The 18669-nt window shown below is 35.1% G+C and overlaps 1 protein-coding gene across 4 annotated transcripts in view; it reads right to left on the bottom strand.

The window, feature by feature from the left end:
- The window catches only part of LOC123558312 (solute carrier family 4 member 11-like), a 95501-nt gene that overhangs the window by 51760 nt on the left and 25072 nt on the right, over positions 1-18669 (bottom strand). For all 4 annotated transcript variants that reach the window (XM_053543254.1, XM_053543256.1, XM_053543253.1 and 1 more), the window contains exons 2-4: positions 9004-9461; positions 8583-8620; positions 5816-6020 (exon numbers count right to left, since the gene is read on the bottom strand). In XM_053543254.1, coding sequence (XP_053399229.1) covers positions 5816-6020; positions 8583-8620; positions 9004-9461 — 701 coding nt within the window. The remainder of the gene's footprint in view (positions 1-5815; positions 6021-8582; positions 8621-9003; positions 9462-18669) is intronic.

Here is an 18669-nt window from a genome sequence, read left to right as displayed (position 1 = left end):
CTAAGTCCAAAAGGGGCCATAAATCTTGCAAAAAGCAGGATGGAGTTATGTTTCTTGCTGTACAGGGTCAGCTTATGATGGTGAACAAGTGTTGCAAGTTTTAAAGCAACAGCTTTGATAGTTTAGGATAAAAGCTGACCTAAACATAAAACTTAACCAAGAAAACTGATTTTCTAAGTCCAAAAGGGGCAATAATTCTTGCAAAAAGCAAGATGGAGTTATGGTTCTTGATGTACAGGGTCTGCTTATGATGGTGAACAAGTATTCCAAGTTTCAAAGCAATAGCTTTGATAGTTTAGGAGAAAAGTTGACCTAAACATAAAACTTAACCAAGAAATCTGATATTTTCTAAGTACAAAAGGGGCCATAAATCTTGCAAAAAGCAAGATGGAGTTATGTTTCTTGCTATACAGGGTCAGCTTATGATGGTGAACAAGTATTCCAAGTTTCAAAGCAATAGCTTTGATAGTTTAGGAGAAAAGCTGACCTAAACATAAAACTTAACCAGGCAACGCCGACGCCGACGCCGACAACCGCTCAAGTGATGACAATAACTCATCATTTTTTTTCAAAAAATCAGATGAGCTAAAAACGCTTCATTAATTTCTGCATACTGTTTTATGTATTTGTAAAATACTATACCATTGTCTTAATAATTAACATATTATTCCATGCTCAGTTTTGTGTGTTAAACATATTTCACTAATAACCAATATGCTGACTTCAATATTTTGTCAAACTTCGGTTGTCTATTGCTGCTGCTTTTTTTTTTTATCAGTGTCACACATCATAGCGCTGATTACCTAAGTCCCTTTGAGTCTTAAATTCCACAATTTCAAATAAATCCCAGACCGGCGAAGTTGCATGCACAAGTTTACCACAACATGGCACAAACAAAGAGGATCCTGCCAAAATGTTGTTGCTAGACTGCTGGAAACATTGAAAAGAAGGCATACATGTGATCTGTCAACTTGACAGTTTATAAAAAATAAGTAAATATATCTTCTTTTTCAAATACAAAGAGAGAAAAGGAAGGATGAAATAATTTCATTTGCATTTATTATATCACAGCAATAATGATAATTGTACATGTATTTATTTTATGTTAGTTGTAAGGTAAAATAAACACATGTAAACACAAGTATGACTAACAACAGATCTGCGACTTTCTAAACTGATTTAACGTGCTTGTATGTGGTATTTTTAGGAATTCAGTATAATCCATTTTCAGAATTTCTAGAAACAGAAATGACATTTTAATTGATTTGTAATCACTATATATCTGGTTTTGAAATCCTGATGCACAATCATGAATGGACCTTTGTCTTCAATTCAGTACAATCAATAATTACAAGCTTAGTAGTTGGAACTCATTTCTAAATTCCAGTGGCATGTTTTGTGTTTCTGTGTGGCCTAAATGTGTAACTGTGCAAATTTGAAATACTATGGACAAACTGTGTTAAGAATTTGTTTTTTTTTAACCACCAGTTAGATAAATGACAATAATGCTAAAAACCTTAAATAAGTTATTCTTGTGTAATACATAAAATTTTAATGTTCTTAATTTTGTTTTTTCTCTTTTCATCACTGTGTCAACACAAACTATAGATGGAGTCTGTTTGAGTGAGTAAACCCCATTAGAATATTTTTTTTCTTGTATTATTTGTAATTTTGGACGACATTTTTAAATTTTCCAATTTATTTGTCCTTGACCGATATAACTTTGTAAAAGTTCATTGATCTGGAGTTCATTACAGGTACTCTGGAATTCTGTTTGTAGCCTCTGTATGTTCAATACTATGTTGGTTGCCAGTAATAAACTGTCCATGCCACTAATTCTCCTAAGATACTAGACCAAAAAATTTTAAAAAGTTGTACAGATAATAATCACATATTAAGAAGACACTTTGCATATTTTTTTCAGTTGGAAAATGCACAAGACTGGAATATTCCTATACAGTTGAGCGGCTGTGGAGTTGTCAATAAATTTCCAGAACGACTCTTTTGTCCAAACTGCTACTGAATATGGAAAAGGGACGCAGCCGACTTCAAAGTAAGTATACCTACCAAGATATACAGACAGACATATTCATAAATGCGGACTCATCAAATGTCAGAAATTTCATTTTTGGATGCGACTCTTGATGGAAAAGTGTGTAACAACAGTGAAACTGGACTCCTTGAAATCAAATCTTTTTTAAGTTAATTAAGATACACTCTTTCAAAATTTGTGTCTGCTGTATTCTTGATAGATTCAAGAATACGTCCTCTTTTTGTCGGGAGTGGAATTGTGTTGTGCACACAATTTATTAATATCATTTAAGATTATAAGGAATTACATTTGTGTTTATTGAATCGTTCAACAATCAACCATTTGTGAGGCGATCCACATGCTTTTATCCAACGGTTACATTTTTCAAAATCTGACTTTGGTGTAAGGAACGAAAAATTCTCCATTTCTAGCCTTTCTGGGTATCGCTTGTTGGCATTACATATCAGACCATCTCCCTCCACACCTTGAGAGTCACATGATCTAAACTGTATATATATGACTACTACTGTGATTTAATAAAAGCAAACCTAAGCAAACCTCAACACAATTACCCACCTCTCACACACAAAAGAAGGCAGCCTGAAAGACAGCTATATCCCCCGCCACTGTTATGGATAGTGAAAGGATTGATGGTATTGTGTGGAAGCATTGACGTTGTTAAGTATATTTTATAGTCCATGTATGATGACATCAATGAGTTTGAAAATCCTTCAAGGGGTTTAGGAGATACAGAGCGGACACAAAGTGTTACAGACGGACGGAAGGACAGAGACCATTCCTATAACCCCCACCACTCGTTGTGGGGGATTAAAAAGTGAAAGCTTGTGGGAAGAATGGCTGGTTAGCAACAAGTGAAGCACACTGAATAATCCTCATTATCTTATTGGCCAATGTGATAGACAGCAATTAGTTTGATAAACAACCTCGATCAATTCATTACGACTAGTTGAGAAAGGAAAATGCATGTTGATGACAGAAAGCTTGGAATATCAGAATACATGTCTATATATGGGTGTATTCTACCTATATGAGAGTTTCATACATGTTTTTATCCATTTCACTGACCCTGCTTCTTACTTCAGGGAAGCATCTATCTGCTATACTGTCAATCCAGAGTTTTTTTACCAAGAGGGGAAGGGGCCCAGGCCTGTGATTTCGGGAAAAAAACAGCTCCGTATTTGGGCAAAGGGGAATAAAAAACCTGACGTAGTCAATTTTTGGGGAAAACAAAATTTTCTGATGGGAAGGGGCCTATTAACGGCCCCTATTCTAGAAGGGGAAAAAAAACTGCCTAAAATTGCCTTTTATTAATTTTGTGGATTTACCAACTATTTGATACTGTGGACAATGTTCATAAATAATTTTGACCATGACCTTTCTATGCCCTTGAACAACTAACAAACAAACATATTGGATGACACATGAAAAATGGACACTGACAATTGATCCCTCTAACTGAAATCTACCTTTAGAGTGACCTTTCACATGGGTAAATGTAATGGTACATTTATTGATTTATTGATTTTTGAGAAACATCACTTATTTGTGTTTGATTTAAATATTTTGTTGACAAATAATAGTTCACTGACTACAGCTTCACAGATATGGTGCAAGATCACAGTTTCAACTTTTAGAAATTAGACAGTATTTTAGATGGTAATTTAAATAAAGGTGTACTTGTTAGATCTAAATAAAATGTTGCATCTTAAAAGCTATACAAAGTTATATTAATTCATCATTTACTGTGTTTTGTGCGCGTTAGTGTGCTTTTTGTCCACATTTAGATTTACTTTGTAAACATTACAGTAAACATTACAGTATCAAATGAAACATCAACTTGAAAAAAATCAATTTTAATGATGCAGAAATCATGTGATAGCATTAAAATTAATAAAAATAAAAATAATACTTAAAGAGCATAATCAACATACATAAAGCATTTATATATAAGTGATTTGCAAAGTTTTGATTGCGCAATCAGTGTATAGAGGGTGTGTATAGAGGGTATCTATATCTAAGTGGAAATTTCATAAAGTTTTAAACTATGTGTTTAAATTAACGATTTCTGTGACAAACATTATTGTTTTTTTTATGTATATTAACTACTTAAGATTAACATGCTGACTAAGTTTCATGAAGACACAGTCATAAAAAAAAAAAAAAACAAGAGCTGTCTCCATAGGATGACACATGCCCCCGATGACACTTTGAATGAATAGTTATGGCCGATGTTAGAGTTTAGGACCTTTGACCTACGGAGCTGGGTCTTGCGCGCGACACGTCGACTTACTGTGTCACACATTCATGCGTAGTTATTTTAAAATCCATGCATGAATGACAAAGATATGGGCCGGACACGCCCATCAATACACTATCATGAAAAATGACATTTAACGTCTAAGTGTGACCTTGACCTTTGAGCTACGGACCTGGGTCTTGCGCACGACATGTCGTCTTACTGTGGTACACATTCATGCCAAGTTATTTGAAAATCCATCCATCGATGACAAAGATATGGACCGGACACGCCCATCAATGCACTATCCTTTAATGTCTAAGTGTGACCTTGACCTTTGAGCTACGGACCTGGGTCTTGCGCGCGACACGTCGTCTTACTGTGGTACACATTCATGCCAAGTTATTTGAAAATCCATCCATCGATGACAAAGATATGGACCGGACACACCCATCAATGCACTATCCTTTAATGTCTAAGTGTGACCTTGACCTCTGAGCTACGGACCTGGGTCTTGCGCGCGACACGTCAGCTTACTGTGGTACACATTCATGCCAAGTTATTTGAAAATCCATCCATCGATGACAAAGATATGGACCGGACACGCCCATCAATGCACTATCCTTTAATGTCTAAGTGTGACCTTGACCTTTGAGCTACGGACCTGGGTCTTGCGCGCGACACGTCGTCTTACTGTGGTACACATTCATGCCAAGTTATTTGAAAATCCATCCATCGATGACAAAGATATGGACCGGACACGCCCATCAATGCACTATCCTTTAATATCTAAGTGTGACCTTGACCTTTGAGCTACGGACCTGGGTCTTGCGCGCGACACGTCAGCTTACTGTGGTACACATTCATGCAAAGTTATTTGAAAATCCATCCATCGATGACAAAGATATGGACCGGACACGAAAATTGCTGACAGACTGACAGACTGACAGACCGACGGACCGACAGACGGTTCAAAAACTATATGCCTCCCTTCGGGGGCATAAAAAAAAAATACTCAAGCTTATCAGGATTGTTTTTATTAAATCACAGTAGTAGTAGTATATATACAATTTAGATCAAGTGACTCTCAAATTGTGTAGGGAGACCTCTTGGACCCCTCTGGAGCACAAAAAGGCATCCAAGTAAAACTATCCTCCTTCCATAATTTAGCTAGAGATTCTTTAAAAATTCCTCACACCTTCAAGATTCCTGTGAGGTGTAATCAATCTTAACCAGCCTGGTCTTTTGACATTACTGTTTTGCATTGTTTAACTACTTGGAATTCAATAAAGAACCAAAAGCTTCAAAATATACATTCTCATTGAAACGAGTTATACAGGGAAATTTAGCAGTCAAGAGCCTAAAATCAGGACCAGTCCTACAAAATCCCATGTCTGTGACTTTATTGTGACATGGAAAAAATTCAGTCTGAATGAATTTCTTTCAGAAGTCTATATCGAGACCCTAGTAGCATTTTTCATACACGTTTCTGAAGCAAGGAATCTTAGACTACAGTGGATACATACCGTTATCATGGGTGAAGAGTGCAGAACGTGCCTGATCAAAGGCTACTTTGCTCTCCGCTGTGTCGAGCAGTTTATGTAGAATCTCGTCAATGATCGCATCCAAGCTGACCTGTGTCAGATCGAGCAGCAATACTGTGTTGTTAAGGAACTTCTTGATATCCATGTGAGCACGAACCTCCATCGTGAAGTCCTTCAGTGGTACTTTCTGTAATGTACATACTTTTTTGTTCCATACTAATGTATACGTGCTTAATTATGAGTTTTTTTCTGACATAACAGAGGCTTACAATGTTGGCAATGTTAAACAAACTTGATGGTAGGGTGCAGGGGCAGGGAGGCTGTATCACAGAGCTATATTTGCAGACAGTAGAGATTTCCTCTCACTAAAAACTAAGTATTAAAAAGAGCCATAAATAACCAAGTACCTAAGGTCAGTCCAAGTACCTAAGGTTAGTCCAAGTACCCAAGCTTAGAAGGTCAGTTAAAAGTTCTTTATAAAAATATGCTAATTTATTAAATTTTCTGTTCCTATTAAGGTAATCATGTTACAACTGAAATCAGCTGACTTCTAGCTGCTATTTCAAATGAGGCCAATCCAAGAATACTGTGTGGTTCATGTGATATGCTTGTAGCTATAGGAGAACAGTATTACAAATGATTTTAACAAAGGCTAGCAACAACTTTTGCAGCTTTTTTTTAATTCGAAAGGTTATAATATGTATCAGAGTCATATTTTCCCCCTAAAATATCTTAAAATGAGACTCTTTATAAGAAAGAATTCTACAGAGCTAAGCTAACATTTGCTATTATATTGTGAAAACAAAATAATATGAAACCTTGTCTTTGACATAATTGTATGTCCAAAGGCCAAGTCGTAAATATGACACATTAAAAGAACTATTGCACATCGAAATATGCAAATTTGCAACATTATACCCTCTTGAGCATATTTTTTAAATATTATGACACCACTATTTAATCATTGAAATAAGAAATTAGGACGGTATTGCATTCAACCCTGTCTATGGTGACATACTACCTTTTGAAGCTTTAGTAGAATTAAGTTAAACTTGTTTATTATGTACTCAAATTATGTTAATGAGTTGTTGTTTCCTGTAATGACACCCTGAACGGATGTTACATAGATTTATCTTGCAAATGGTGAATAAATTTGTATAAATTACTTCAATTCTACCCTCTTTTTAGATACTTAATCATGGTGACTTGTCAACAAAATTAAAGAAGTCGGACACGTCACTTGAAAATATTATGGCTTATGTAAGTATTATGACATGTACTGGTTTCGAAGCAGTTTCCGTCGGCTAGTAGTATCCGTCAACGCGTTATTTTACGTTTGGTGACGTTCTTCACAATGAAGTCGAGATTGTTTCCATAACGCAACCCTGCAATCCAGAGCTCTGTGAAATTTCAGCAACAAAGGGTAAAAACTTTTCAAGAAAACTCGAATTGTTCATTCCATAATTGTTTTGTTTACATTCCGCACATGGGGGATTTCACGTGCAACCAATGCGCATGCGCAAAGAATAACTCTGTAATCCCCATTTAAGTTGAAAGTTCCTCCTTTTGGCAGTCGAAACCAGATGATTTACCAAAAATACATAATAAAGATAAAAATGAGTCATTTTGTGCATCGGTAGAACATCGGCTTCACAAGCATGAGATCGCGAGTTCGAGTCTTAGGTTTTGCTTTTTTTTTTACCTCCTATTTTCAACAAGCCTAATTTAACACATGAACCTTCAAATTTCTTAAAATTGTATTAATAAATTTCACCAGAAAGATTAAAAAAACACGGATGGTGCTTTTCTAGTCGTATTCACTGTAAAAATGTACATAAATATTAAAACAAAAATTGATGACGGAAACTGCTTCTGTTATCAACCGATTCAGCTCTATTTATTCACCCCTTTTGGAGCCCCTCTGTGTGTTATCACGTGCGCTAGACACTATTGATATTCATGTTTTCGTAAAGCAGAAGAGCTAAGGTGTTCTCTTTGGGAGCATTTTACGGAACTGAAACGTTCAAGAAAAAAGATATTTTAAAAACTTTCATTTTATGACGGAAACTGCTTCGAAACCAGTACTGGATTGCAAAATGTCATCTTGATTCCTACAACATCTTTAATACTTTTATTAGGGTCTTTGAATCTGTCTTTTCTTTACACTTGTAATAATATATATTTATGGTAAATTTTATTCATATTTTCATAGGTCAAATATTCCTATTGCACTTGTCTCCTTTTTGCCTAAATTTTGATCCATATTGCACAAGTCTCAATTGCAGAGAAAAATTAACATCAAGAGTGCATACGTACTTGAAGAAGAAATACGTTATTTGGTATATGACTTTGTGCTCACGAAGAAAAGGTAATTAAACTGGACAATCTGAAAGGGTCATCAGATCATTTGGGAAATTGGAAAATTAAACAGTGAACCATGATTGTAACCTTATCGGCAAGACAATGTGCCACAAGGCATAATGATATACTGTCTCAATTACATGTAAATGAGATGAAAATCATACGACAGAATTCTTGCTCACAGTACATATTTTCTCTAAAACTATCAAAATCAACAGTCAGATTACATGTCTGCTCAAAAATCAGGTTCACTGCCCAGTCAGAAAGTTAGGCCATTTAGTAACTGTGTCACTTTGTAACACCAGAGAACATAAAGATGTGCAACCTACCAGATATGACATGGATAGAAAAACTGTATGCATGATTTGATGAACAAATATTTTCTTACCTCATGTCTGGAATAAATAAGTGTAGTGCCGGACTCATCTGCAAAGAAATTAGAAATTCAAGTTTGAAGAACCACATATAATTCTCAAGAAATACTTTATTTTCAGAACCAATTTGAGTAGTAGAAATTTTGTATGTTTTCTATGTTGTGATACAAACAAATTCTAAACACAAGTTACTTGCAAAGGCATGTATGCAGAAATGCAAAATATTAAGATGCAAGTCACAAGCCGACAGTACGAGTCAGAAAATTAAAATATCTGCAATGGCTGTCTAAAGGTTCTAATATGCAGATAAAAAACAAGGCTCCAAGACAAATATGAAAGTCTGAAATGTGTTGACTTCTAGTTGCTTTATATATCAGTTATCTAAAATTTCATTTAAATCTCTGCAGGTTTTACAGGTTCTGTGTTCAAACATACCTATGAAAGAGTCATCAAACTTCACACCACTGATCGTGCTTTTACTCTCGTACATGGAACTCTTTTTGTTGTTCGGATCAAGGAAAGTTTTACCAACTGGGGTGTTTGGTACCGCCCCATCACTCTTATGTCTTTTTCTGGTTTCCACATTTGTACCATCCACTGCCAAGAGACTATCTAACTTCTGAATGTCTCCATTTATACTAATGTTCGAAGGTGATGTCGCTCGTTTTTGATAACCCTTATCGTCTAAATGCCCTCCTCCCGGAATATCCCCACTACGAGAATTCTCTCCTCCATCTGAGGGACCGATGTAGGGTGGTGGTCCAGAGTCAGATTCGGTTTCCATGGAGAAAATCGGATTGGCATGTGAGTTAGCAGAATCTGCTTTGGATGTTATCTTCTGTAAGGCAATACCATTTTCCTCCTGTCCCTTGTCCATGTCTGATGTGATTGACCTGAAATATATATGAGTTATATTTGGATTGTCAATTTTCAAAATTTGGAGTAATTCAAGGACCATAAGTCATGTGATATTCGGACATTCCCATTACTTAATGACCTTTGTCAAGACGTTATGCCCATAAACATTCCAACAAAGTTTGAAGAATGCTGGATAAAAACTGCTAAATTACCATGGGTAAGTAGGTAAAACATCCTGCTTCAAAAAGTCTATGACTGGCTTTGGGAACTCTAAGGTACCTGTTCCTGTGATAACATGGCTCTGCTGAAACAGTTGTCCTTGAGTAGGGTATTCTCACTGACATCTACAACCAGTGAAAGTTCTTAAAATGTTAAAATCCTATTTCTGAAGCAGATAAGCCAGAATTTCTGCCAGCTCATTAAAAGTCCATTATTAAAATGGCATGATTATTACTGGATGTTTATACTTTTTCACAAGTCTTGATATCCTTAGGACACCAGGCACATTTTTATGCAATCTCGCCAGGTATAGGTATTTTTTTGACAAAACAGAAAATGACATCACTTGACCTTCAGCTATTTCAAGAAGTAAAGAAAATGAAAGTAGACAGGCTAAACTTGAAAGCGAAAGTCGCATTTGCATTGGTCGATAGTCAGGGGTCACGCGCAGAGGTCATCCCGTCTAAATGTATGCGCATGGATTCAAATCGTTCAAAAGGTCCTTTCTGATGTTGTCTGAAAGTGTCAGTATATGCCTCAGATGTAAGATATTTCTTTATTTGAGAGCTGCAGACGGAATATTTTCAAAAAGAATTTCATGTAATAAATGTTGATTCTACAGAAGCATGAAAGGGCCCTAAGACGCTAATACGTTTTATTACGTTACAGGTGCGGAAAGGATATTTATCAAGTTTTTTCTAACTGCTAATATTTCAAAATATTGCAAATTACACTTTAAACTGTTTACAAATTATATCAAGAACAGCTAGTTCATGAAATTGTAAAAATTGAAATTGATACAGCATAACATCATAAAAACATAATATCGTATCTATGCATCTACTGTGTTTTTTGTAATTCGAGGTTTCATCAATAATTTACGTGCATTCAGAATTTAGTAAACAACTCCATATATTCTGCTAGAAGGAGTTACTCAGGTCTACTAAAAAAATTAAAAGGACATTACACTGCAATAAAACAATAGTTATTGTAACCTGATAATCTATTAAATCACAATTTAATAGTAAACAACTCCATATATTCTGCTACAAGGAGTTACTGGTCTACTAAAAAATTAAAAGGACCATTACACTACAATAAAACAATAGTTATTGTAACGTGGTAATCTATTAAATCACAATTTAATAGTAAACAACCTTACTGAAATGTTTGTATTTTCCCTATAGAATCTAATACTACAGTAAAACAAAAGTTACTGTAAAGTGGTGATCTAATAGTAAACAACCTGTCCCAAGTGTCAAAATACATACAGAACATTGCAAGCTTCGTACACATTCAACTGTTCTTGAAAAAATAAACTTACAAATTTTTAACAGGTAGAATTGTAATTATTTATCTAAATTAAAAACATCATGAGCATTATTCGTAATTATAAAAACAGATAAAATGTAATAAAAATATAAAAGACTTGCTTCAGTCTCACTCCAATAGTTCCCACCAAATTTGACTGGAATCTAGTAAATTAAACCATTCATTAGCTTTCTTAGTACTGAACAATATAGAAGATTGTTATATTTCCCCTTACATATGAGAACAGAGTGGAAACAGTAATGAATATTAATGAACAGTTACATAATACCAGAAGGTATATAACAAGTTAGAATATACTCCGATTTTCAACAATGTGGATTGTGTCTTTGTCTATGAAATGAGATGATAGCAAACCATGAAAATGCTGTCATGAAATCAATTTCCCCAAAGAGCTGAAATACATTTGGACAAACCTATACTGGTTTCAAGCTATATCTTTTAATGATGTTCACTGATAAAATCTTTCACACTTTCTAGAATAGATAAAGTCTCAGTGATATGATTTGCATGGTGCATCTATTAAATACTTCAAAATCAGAAATTTTCTCAGCGTTTAATTTAGCTATAGTCCCCATTTTTTCAGAAGTGTGGATATAAATACTTGCAAAAGCGCTACTACTGTTTACTATTTATAAAAATACCTGCGTAATTATCTATGTTGGCCAAGATAGTCACATACAAATGTATCACAAATATTCTACCTTGCTAAGCATTTCCACTGCTAACTATAGTATCACAAAACAGTCTACTCTGCTAAGCATTTCCAATGCTAAATATAGTATCACAAATATTCTACCTTGCTCAGCATTTCCAATGCTAAATATAGTATCACAAATATTCTACCTTGCTCAGCATTTCCTACCTTGCTCAGCATTTCCAATGCTAAATATAGTATCATAAATATTCTACCTTGCTCAGCATGTCACAAATATTCTACCCTGCTAAGCATTTACATTTACATCGTTTTAGTACATTTTAATAAATGTTCTTCTATTTCATTTCATAATTTCATTTAATGTTCACTCATTGTACTCTATTTAGCGAATAATTAATGTATATGTATAAGAGTGGCAAACTGTGACAATGTACACTCATCAAAGTAAAATGCTTACTCTACTAGTAATCTATATTCTCAATTTCTACTAATTCAAGGGCCTTCTAACAGTATTCCTGGAGATATACCGCGGACAAGGAAAAACAACATAGCATCAAAGGACCATAACTCGGTAAAAAGTCAAGCCTGAATAGGCTGATAATATATAAATCCCGAAATTGGTAGTGAAGCTTCTTATGAACTTTTGTGGTTTTGGTGATGAAGTCTGGAAAAGAATCATTTATGTCTGAAACTATAAAGAGCCAGTGGTTTCTTAAAAATAGCTCAGGCAAGAATGTTGGGACAGACTTCATGTTGACTTTGTGTCTTAATGTCTAAAAATCAAAGGGCCATAACTCAGTGAAAAACTGCACCATCATGAAACCTGTAATGTATGTACAACAACACTTCATATCAATCATTCCTATGAAGTTTTATCAAAATCCTACCATCAGTACTGGGGCTGAAATTCAAACAAATTTCACTTGGAAAGTACAATTAAAGGACCACATCTCTGAAATAAATTATCAGACTGGGACATGCCATTAGTACATCTACAGTGAATCAATCTTCTTGTGAAGTTTCAATGAATTCCAGCATGCTTGCAGGCATGTACAGACACATGCAACTGCAACTATATGCTCCCCAACTCCCCTCCACCCCTAATACCTTTGGAAGTGTTGATACAAACATGACTTTATTAGAGCTCAAATTATTTAAAGCCCAATGGCGAATGAAGAAGAAGAAGAAGGAAATTTTCATCAGGGTATGGAATCTATCAAAACAAACTGCAAATGTTTCCTGTTTACAAAGATAAATCTTTAGATTTATTGTGAAAACGGATGAGTAGCCTGGCTGGTATAATGCATTCTAAACTGACTCCATTGATTTATTTTCAAGGAATATATTAATGAAATGAGATAAGCAGCTTCTGTGTATGTTAAATTTCATCCTCACAGAAGTTTTGCAAGCAAAATGAAATTTATTCCACTCAATATGTACAGCCAGGGTACATTAAACTACCTGAATGAAAGACAAAAATTGAATGCAAAACATTTTGAATTGCACATATTTCAGTTAATAAAACCACACTGCTAACCTGGAAAACTTAGGTCAGATTAATTAGCACAATCATAAAACTGGGCTGTGACACACCACCAAAGTAAGAGCTTATAATCTCAATTTTTTAAACTAAGCAAATCAATAAAATGTGACAAATTTTGTGTCTACAGTAGTTAAAAAAGTTTTTTGTATATCCCTTTTTATTACATGTTTTTCAGTGAATTATTGAAATACTGGAGTGAATAGAAATATGTCTGTTATTTTCACAGTAAAAAATATCAAATATAGTTTTCACTGTTAATAAACTGTCAAATAGGTAAACATAGTCAAAACATGCAACAACAAGAGCACTGCAATGCGGAGTAATATACATCATCTCGAAGTGGTGTACATTTGTGCCAAGTTTCTTTAAACTCCTTCAAGCAGTTCAAATGTTAAGAGCAGACACCAAACAAAGTCATGAAATTATGACCTTTGACCCCCTAAGTGTGACCTTGACCTTGAAACAAGTCATCCAAAACATGTGCTCTGCATGTCGTCTCCATGTGGTGAACATTTGTGTCAAGTTTCTTTGAAATCCTTCAAGGGGTTCAAGAGTTACAAAGCAGACACAAAATTGCTAACGACCTAATTGTGACCTTGACCTTGAAGCGAGCCATCCAAAACATGCGCTCTGCAAGTCGTCTTCATGTATTGAACAATTGTGCCAAGTTTCTTTAAAATCCTTTAAGCAGTTACAGCGGACACGAAACAAAGTCATATGACTTTTGATCGCTAAGAGTGACCTTGACCTTAAAGTGAGCCTTCCAAAACATGCACTCTGCATGTCGTCTCAATGTGGTGAACATTTGTGTCAAGTTTCTTCAAAATCCTTCAAGGGGTTCGGAGTTACAAAGCAGACACAAAATTGCTAACGACCTAAATGTGACCTTGACCTTGAAGCGAGCCATCCAAAACATGCGCTCTGCAAGTCGTCTTCATGTGTTCAACAATTGTGCCAAGTTTCTTTAAAATCCTTCAAGCAGTTAGAGCAGACACGAAACAAAGTCATATGACTTTTGATCGCTAAGAGTGACCTTGACCTTAAAATGAGCCTTCCAAAACATGCGCTCTGCATGTGGTCTCAATGTGGTGAACATTTGTGTCAAGTTTCTTCAAAATCCTTCAAGGGGTTCAAGAGTTAGAGCAGACACAAAATTGCTAACGACCTGTGACCTTGACCTTGAAGCGAGCCATCCAAAACATGCACTCTGCATGTCGTCTCAATGTGGTGAACATTTGTGTCATGTTTCTTCAAAATCCTTCAAGGGGTTCAAATGTTACAGAGCGGATACGAAATTGCTAACAGACAGACAGACACCGATGTCAGAACATAATACATCCCTTCGGGCGTATAAAAAGAAAATTTGTTTGTTTTACATTTAAAATCAAAATAAAAAATCTTTCACTCATGAACACCATATCTTACATTTTCACTAGTGGCCAGGCTAATTTCCACAGTGACAATATTGCATCTGGTGCTCACTCATGAAAGATATTTCAACCTTACATCCTCTATAAGTCTCTACAGTAATTAATGAAATCAACAGTATCAATCACTCCCTTCGGAACATAAAAATACACTTATATCAAATCAATCAATATGAACTGTTTAATAATAATAACTTAATTAAAAGTCCTGCTGACAACATGCCGTGCTTTATGACAATACACCACTTTCTGTTATTGTTTCCAACTGGAAACTACAATGTATATGATACAGACCGTCAGTAACTGTTTCATATAACGTATGTGAAGTTTCAAATTGCCACATTATTTTTATTTCCAAAATACAGATTTTTAATGTTATATTGAAGTAGTTGTCTTTCTTTTATTATTCTTTATTTCAAGTGCAATTTTTCAAATATGAACAGCATAAAATAACCATCAGAGGAACCACGGGCATGCTTTATTTCATTAGGCAATTTAATAATCTGGCATTAAAGATTCTTTGCTGTTATTGATCAAACTACATTTCCAGGAGGTTATCTTACTCAATAATGTCATTTGAAATCATACTGTTATATTATAACAAAACACAACATGCAACTCCTGCGAGTCTTTCTTATATGAGCAGTCAGACAGAAAACTACGCATCAATTTTATCCAACTTCCAAATTTTTCTGACTGATTTTAATAAGGATTATATTACCCATCTTACCTCTTTCATAAGTTATGCGACTGAAATCTGAAAATTTTGATGCAAACTAATCAGTAATGAGTACTGGGGCACACACATGCAATTTAATAATTTCTAAACACATCTGTCCTGCCATAAAGACTTTATGTCCTGAAATTAAAAAACAGCTTTGGAAATGAATTAGTGGAGAGAATGGGATTTAATAAGGTAGTAGCACAAGTCCATACAAGCAAATTCGATGAATTGGAATCCCCTGCCGAAAGGGTCAGAGTTGAGGAATGGCAAAAAAATATATCCAGCAAAAAGTTAAGAATGTTACCAAGAAGCAAATAATTTCATTAGTCAAAATCAAATTAAAAGAAAATGAATGGTTTGTTTGGGTGGGGGGTGGGGTGAGGATACAACAGTTTACATGTTGATTATAAAAAATGATAGAAAACGAAAAATGAAAAAAAAAAAAAAAAAAATTGGGGGGTGAGGGGGAGGGGGGTGACCAAGGTAAGGTGGTGACCAGGTGTAGGTACACAACATCACATGTTTATAATAAATGTTCATGGAAAAGAATGAAAGAAGTTTAATGATATTCTTCCAATTGGTTGGTTTGTTATGTACAGATCTGTGGATTTTTAAACAGTTAAAGGGCAATAACTATATGAAAAATTGACCTATCAAAAAAAACTTGAAGGGCATCGTCGCAGTATCTTGGTTCATGTCTATTTCAAGTTTGATGAAATTCTACCTGCTAGTTACTGAGAAATGGCTGCAGACGGACATTTTTCATTTAATCAAGGGCAATAACTCTGAGGGAAATTGACCTATCAAAAAAAAACTTGATGGGCATCAGCGCAGTATCTTGATTCATGTCTATTTCAAATTTGATGAAATTCTACCCGTTAGTTACTGAGAAATGGCTGCAGACGGACATTTTTTATTAAATCAAGGGCAATAACTCTGAGGAAAATTGACCAATCAAAAAAAAAAACTTGACGGGCATCATCGCAGTATGTTGGTTCATGTTTATTTCAAGTTTCATGAAATTCTACCAAGTAGTTACTGAGAAATGGCTGCGGACAGACGGACGGACGGACTGACTGATGGACGGACAACGCCATATCAATACCCCCTTCCCGATTTCATTGGCGGGGGATAAAAAAATTAAACAAGGACCTGCATTCAATAAACGCTTGATGCCCCCGGTGGCATCCTTGTAGATACAAAGCAGCCTAAGTCCAAAACGAGGTCAAGCTCAAGGTCAAGGTCAAACTGAGGTCAGGTGATGTCTGAAGATGAGGAATGGTCAAAGGATACACCTGCATTAGTATCAAGTCATTCTAGTTAGGGGTATTGATAATAGACGAAATGTGTCAAATTTGGTTAACCTAGTACGGATGGACGAACGGAAGTTCCTACATATGGATACTTATGTGGCTACTCTTTTGTTCTCTCTATTGTTCTTTTAGCCACATAGGAGAAAAATGGCCACATAAAAGCCTTATGGAATGAATGACATCAAAGAAAAAGTACAGTTACCTATTGTTCCTATAGCCACCTAAGTATGCAAATGTGAGCTCGGACGAACAGACGAACGGACTGACAGGACAATCACTATATGCCTCCCGCATCAGTAGATGCCGGGGGCATAAAAAAATAAAACTGACTTTACAGCAGCCTATTATGGGAGAGCATTACCAGGAGCTAATACACAGCATCTTCCCCTCTAAAATTTTTCAAATCATGCAGTTTTCCCCTGAAATAAACTTTGTTTTCCTTGGCCAAATATGCTGTTATTTTTCCTCCTAAACAGGCGCAGCACCCTTCTACACCGCTGTACATAGTTTGGAGTTAAACCCCCCCCCGAAGTCAAAGGCAAAACTGCTTCTCTTAAAAATATTACAAAAGAACCTACAATTCTGCTGCACTTGTCTAATGAATGGTAATTATTTTCTATAGGCTAGCTATATCTGCAGGTACAAGTATTTCATGAAATAGAAAATTTGTCTGAAAACTGAATATAATTGCATGTTAACAATAAAACAGATGGACAATGACTGTAGTAAAAATAATACATCTCACCTCTTCCAAATGACACTACTTTCAAAGTCCAGATTTTTTTTAATTAATGTACCTTTATGTTTTAATTTTATAGTGTTACTGTTCAGTTCTGCATTACTGTGGACAAGTGTCAATGTGACTATTGACATAAGAGGACAAAGTGTGGGGTAGATACATGATCTGATTATGTAGTAAACAATTAACAAACAATTCCCTTAAGGGGGTTAATGGACCATCTGGTCAGCAGTTTTGAAGTTGGGAACTTGAATATCTCTCCTGAACTATTTAGGCTCTAAGGTTTTCAAACTGAGCTAAATGGTGATTCAAACTGTAACCTGAATCAGAAGCTGGTAACTCAGTTTCACACTTTTTACACTATACCAGAGTAGTAAGCATTTTAGGAGGGTTTTTGTTTTCAATAAAGCCTTAATTTTTAGATTAAATCATTTCAAGGTTGATGTTGTCAAATTAAAGATTTCCCCTGTGAAAAAGGTTCATGAACTTCATGAATTTATTCATGAACAAATTCATGAAATAGTTCATGAATAAATATTCATGAGAGTCAAAATTTATGTTTCATGAATTTCAATATTCTTGAACGTCTTCATGAATTAAAAACAATACATGAACAAGTTCATGAATATTGAAATTCATGAAACATAAATTTTGATTCTCATGAATATTTTCATGAACTTTAATTTAAGAAGAAGTTCATGAATATCAAAATTCATGAAACATAAATTTTGATTTTCATGAATTTTAATTCATGAACAAGTTCATGAATATTGATTTTCATGAATTTTTATTCATGAACTATTTCTGGGTAATGAAAACTTGTCACATTTTAAAAGGATTTTATAGTTTTTAAAATGAACGATTTATGACAACACCATAATTACTCACTTGATATTCAGTATACTCATGTTCCTTTTAAACCATTCCTAACTGTAGTATGATAGATATTTCCTTCTTATTGCTGCACAAACTTCTCAAAAATTGCTGAATCACATGTGCAAACAAGAGCTGTCTCCGTAGGATGACACATGCCCCCGATAGCACTTTGAATGAATAGTTATGGCCGATGTTAGAGTTTAGGACCTTTGACCTACGGAGCTGGGTCTTGCGCGCGACACATCGTCTTACTGTGTCACACATTCATGCATAGTTATTTTAAAATCCATGCATGAATGACAAAGATATGGACCGGACATGCCCATCAATGCACTATCATGAAAAATGATCTTTAACGTCTAAGTGTGCCGTTGACCTTTGAGCTACAGACCTGGGTCTTGCGCACCGCATGTCA

The sequence above is a fragment of the Mercenaria mercenaria genome, chromosome 5, assembly GCF_021730395.1.
Source record: "Mercenaria mercenaria strain notata chromosome 5, MADL_Memer_1, whole genome shotgun sequence".
NCBI lineage: Eukaryota > Metazoa > Mollusca > Bivalvia > Venerida > Veneridae > Mercenaria > Mercenaria mercenaria.
Note: the sequence above shows the minus strand (reverse complement) of the source record. Positions and strands in the feature narration are given on the sequence as shown.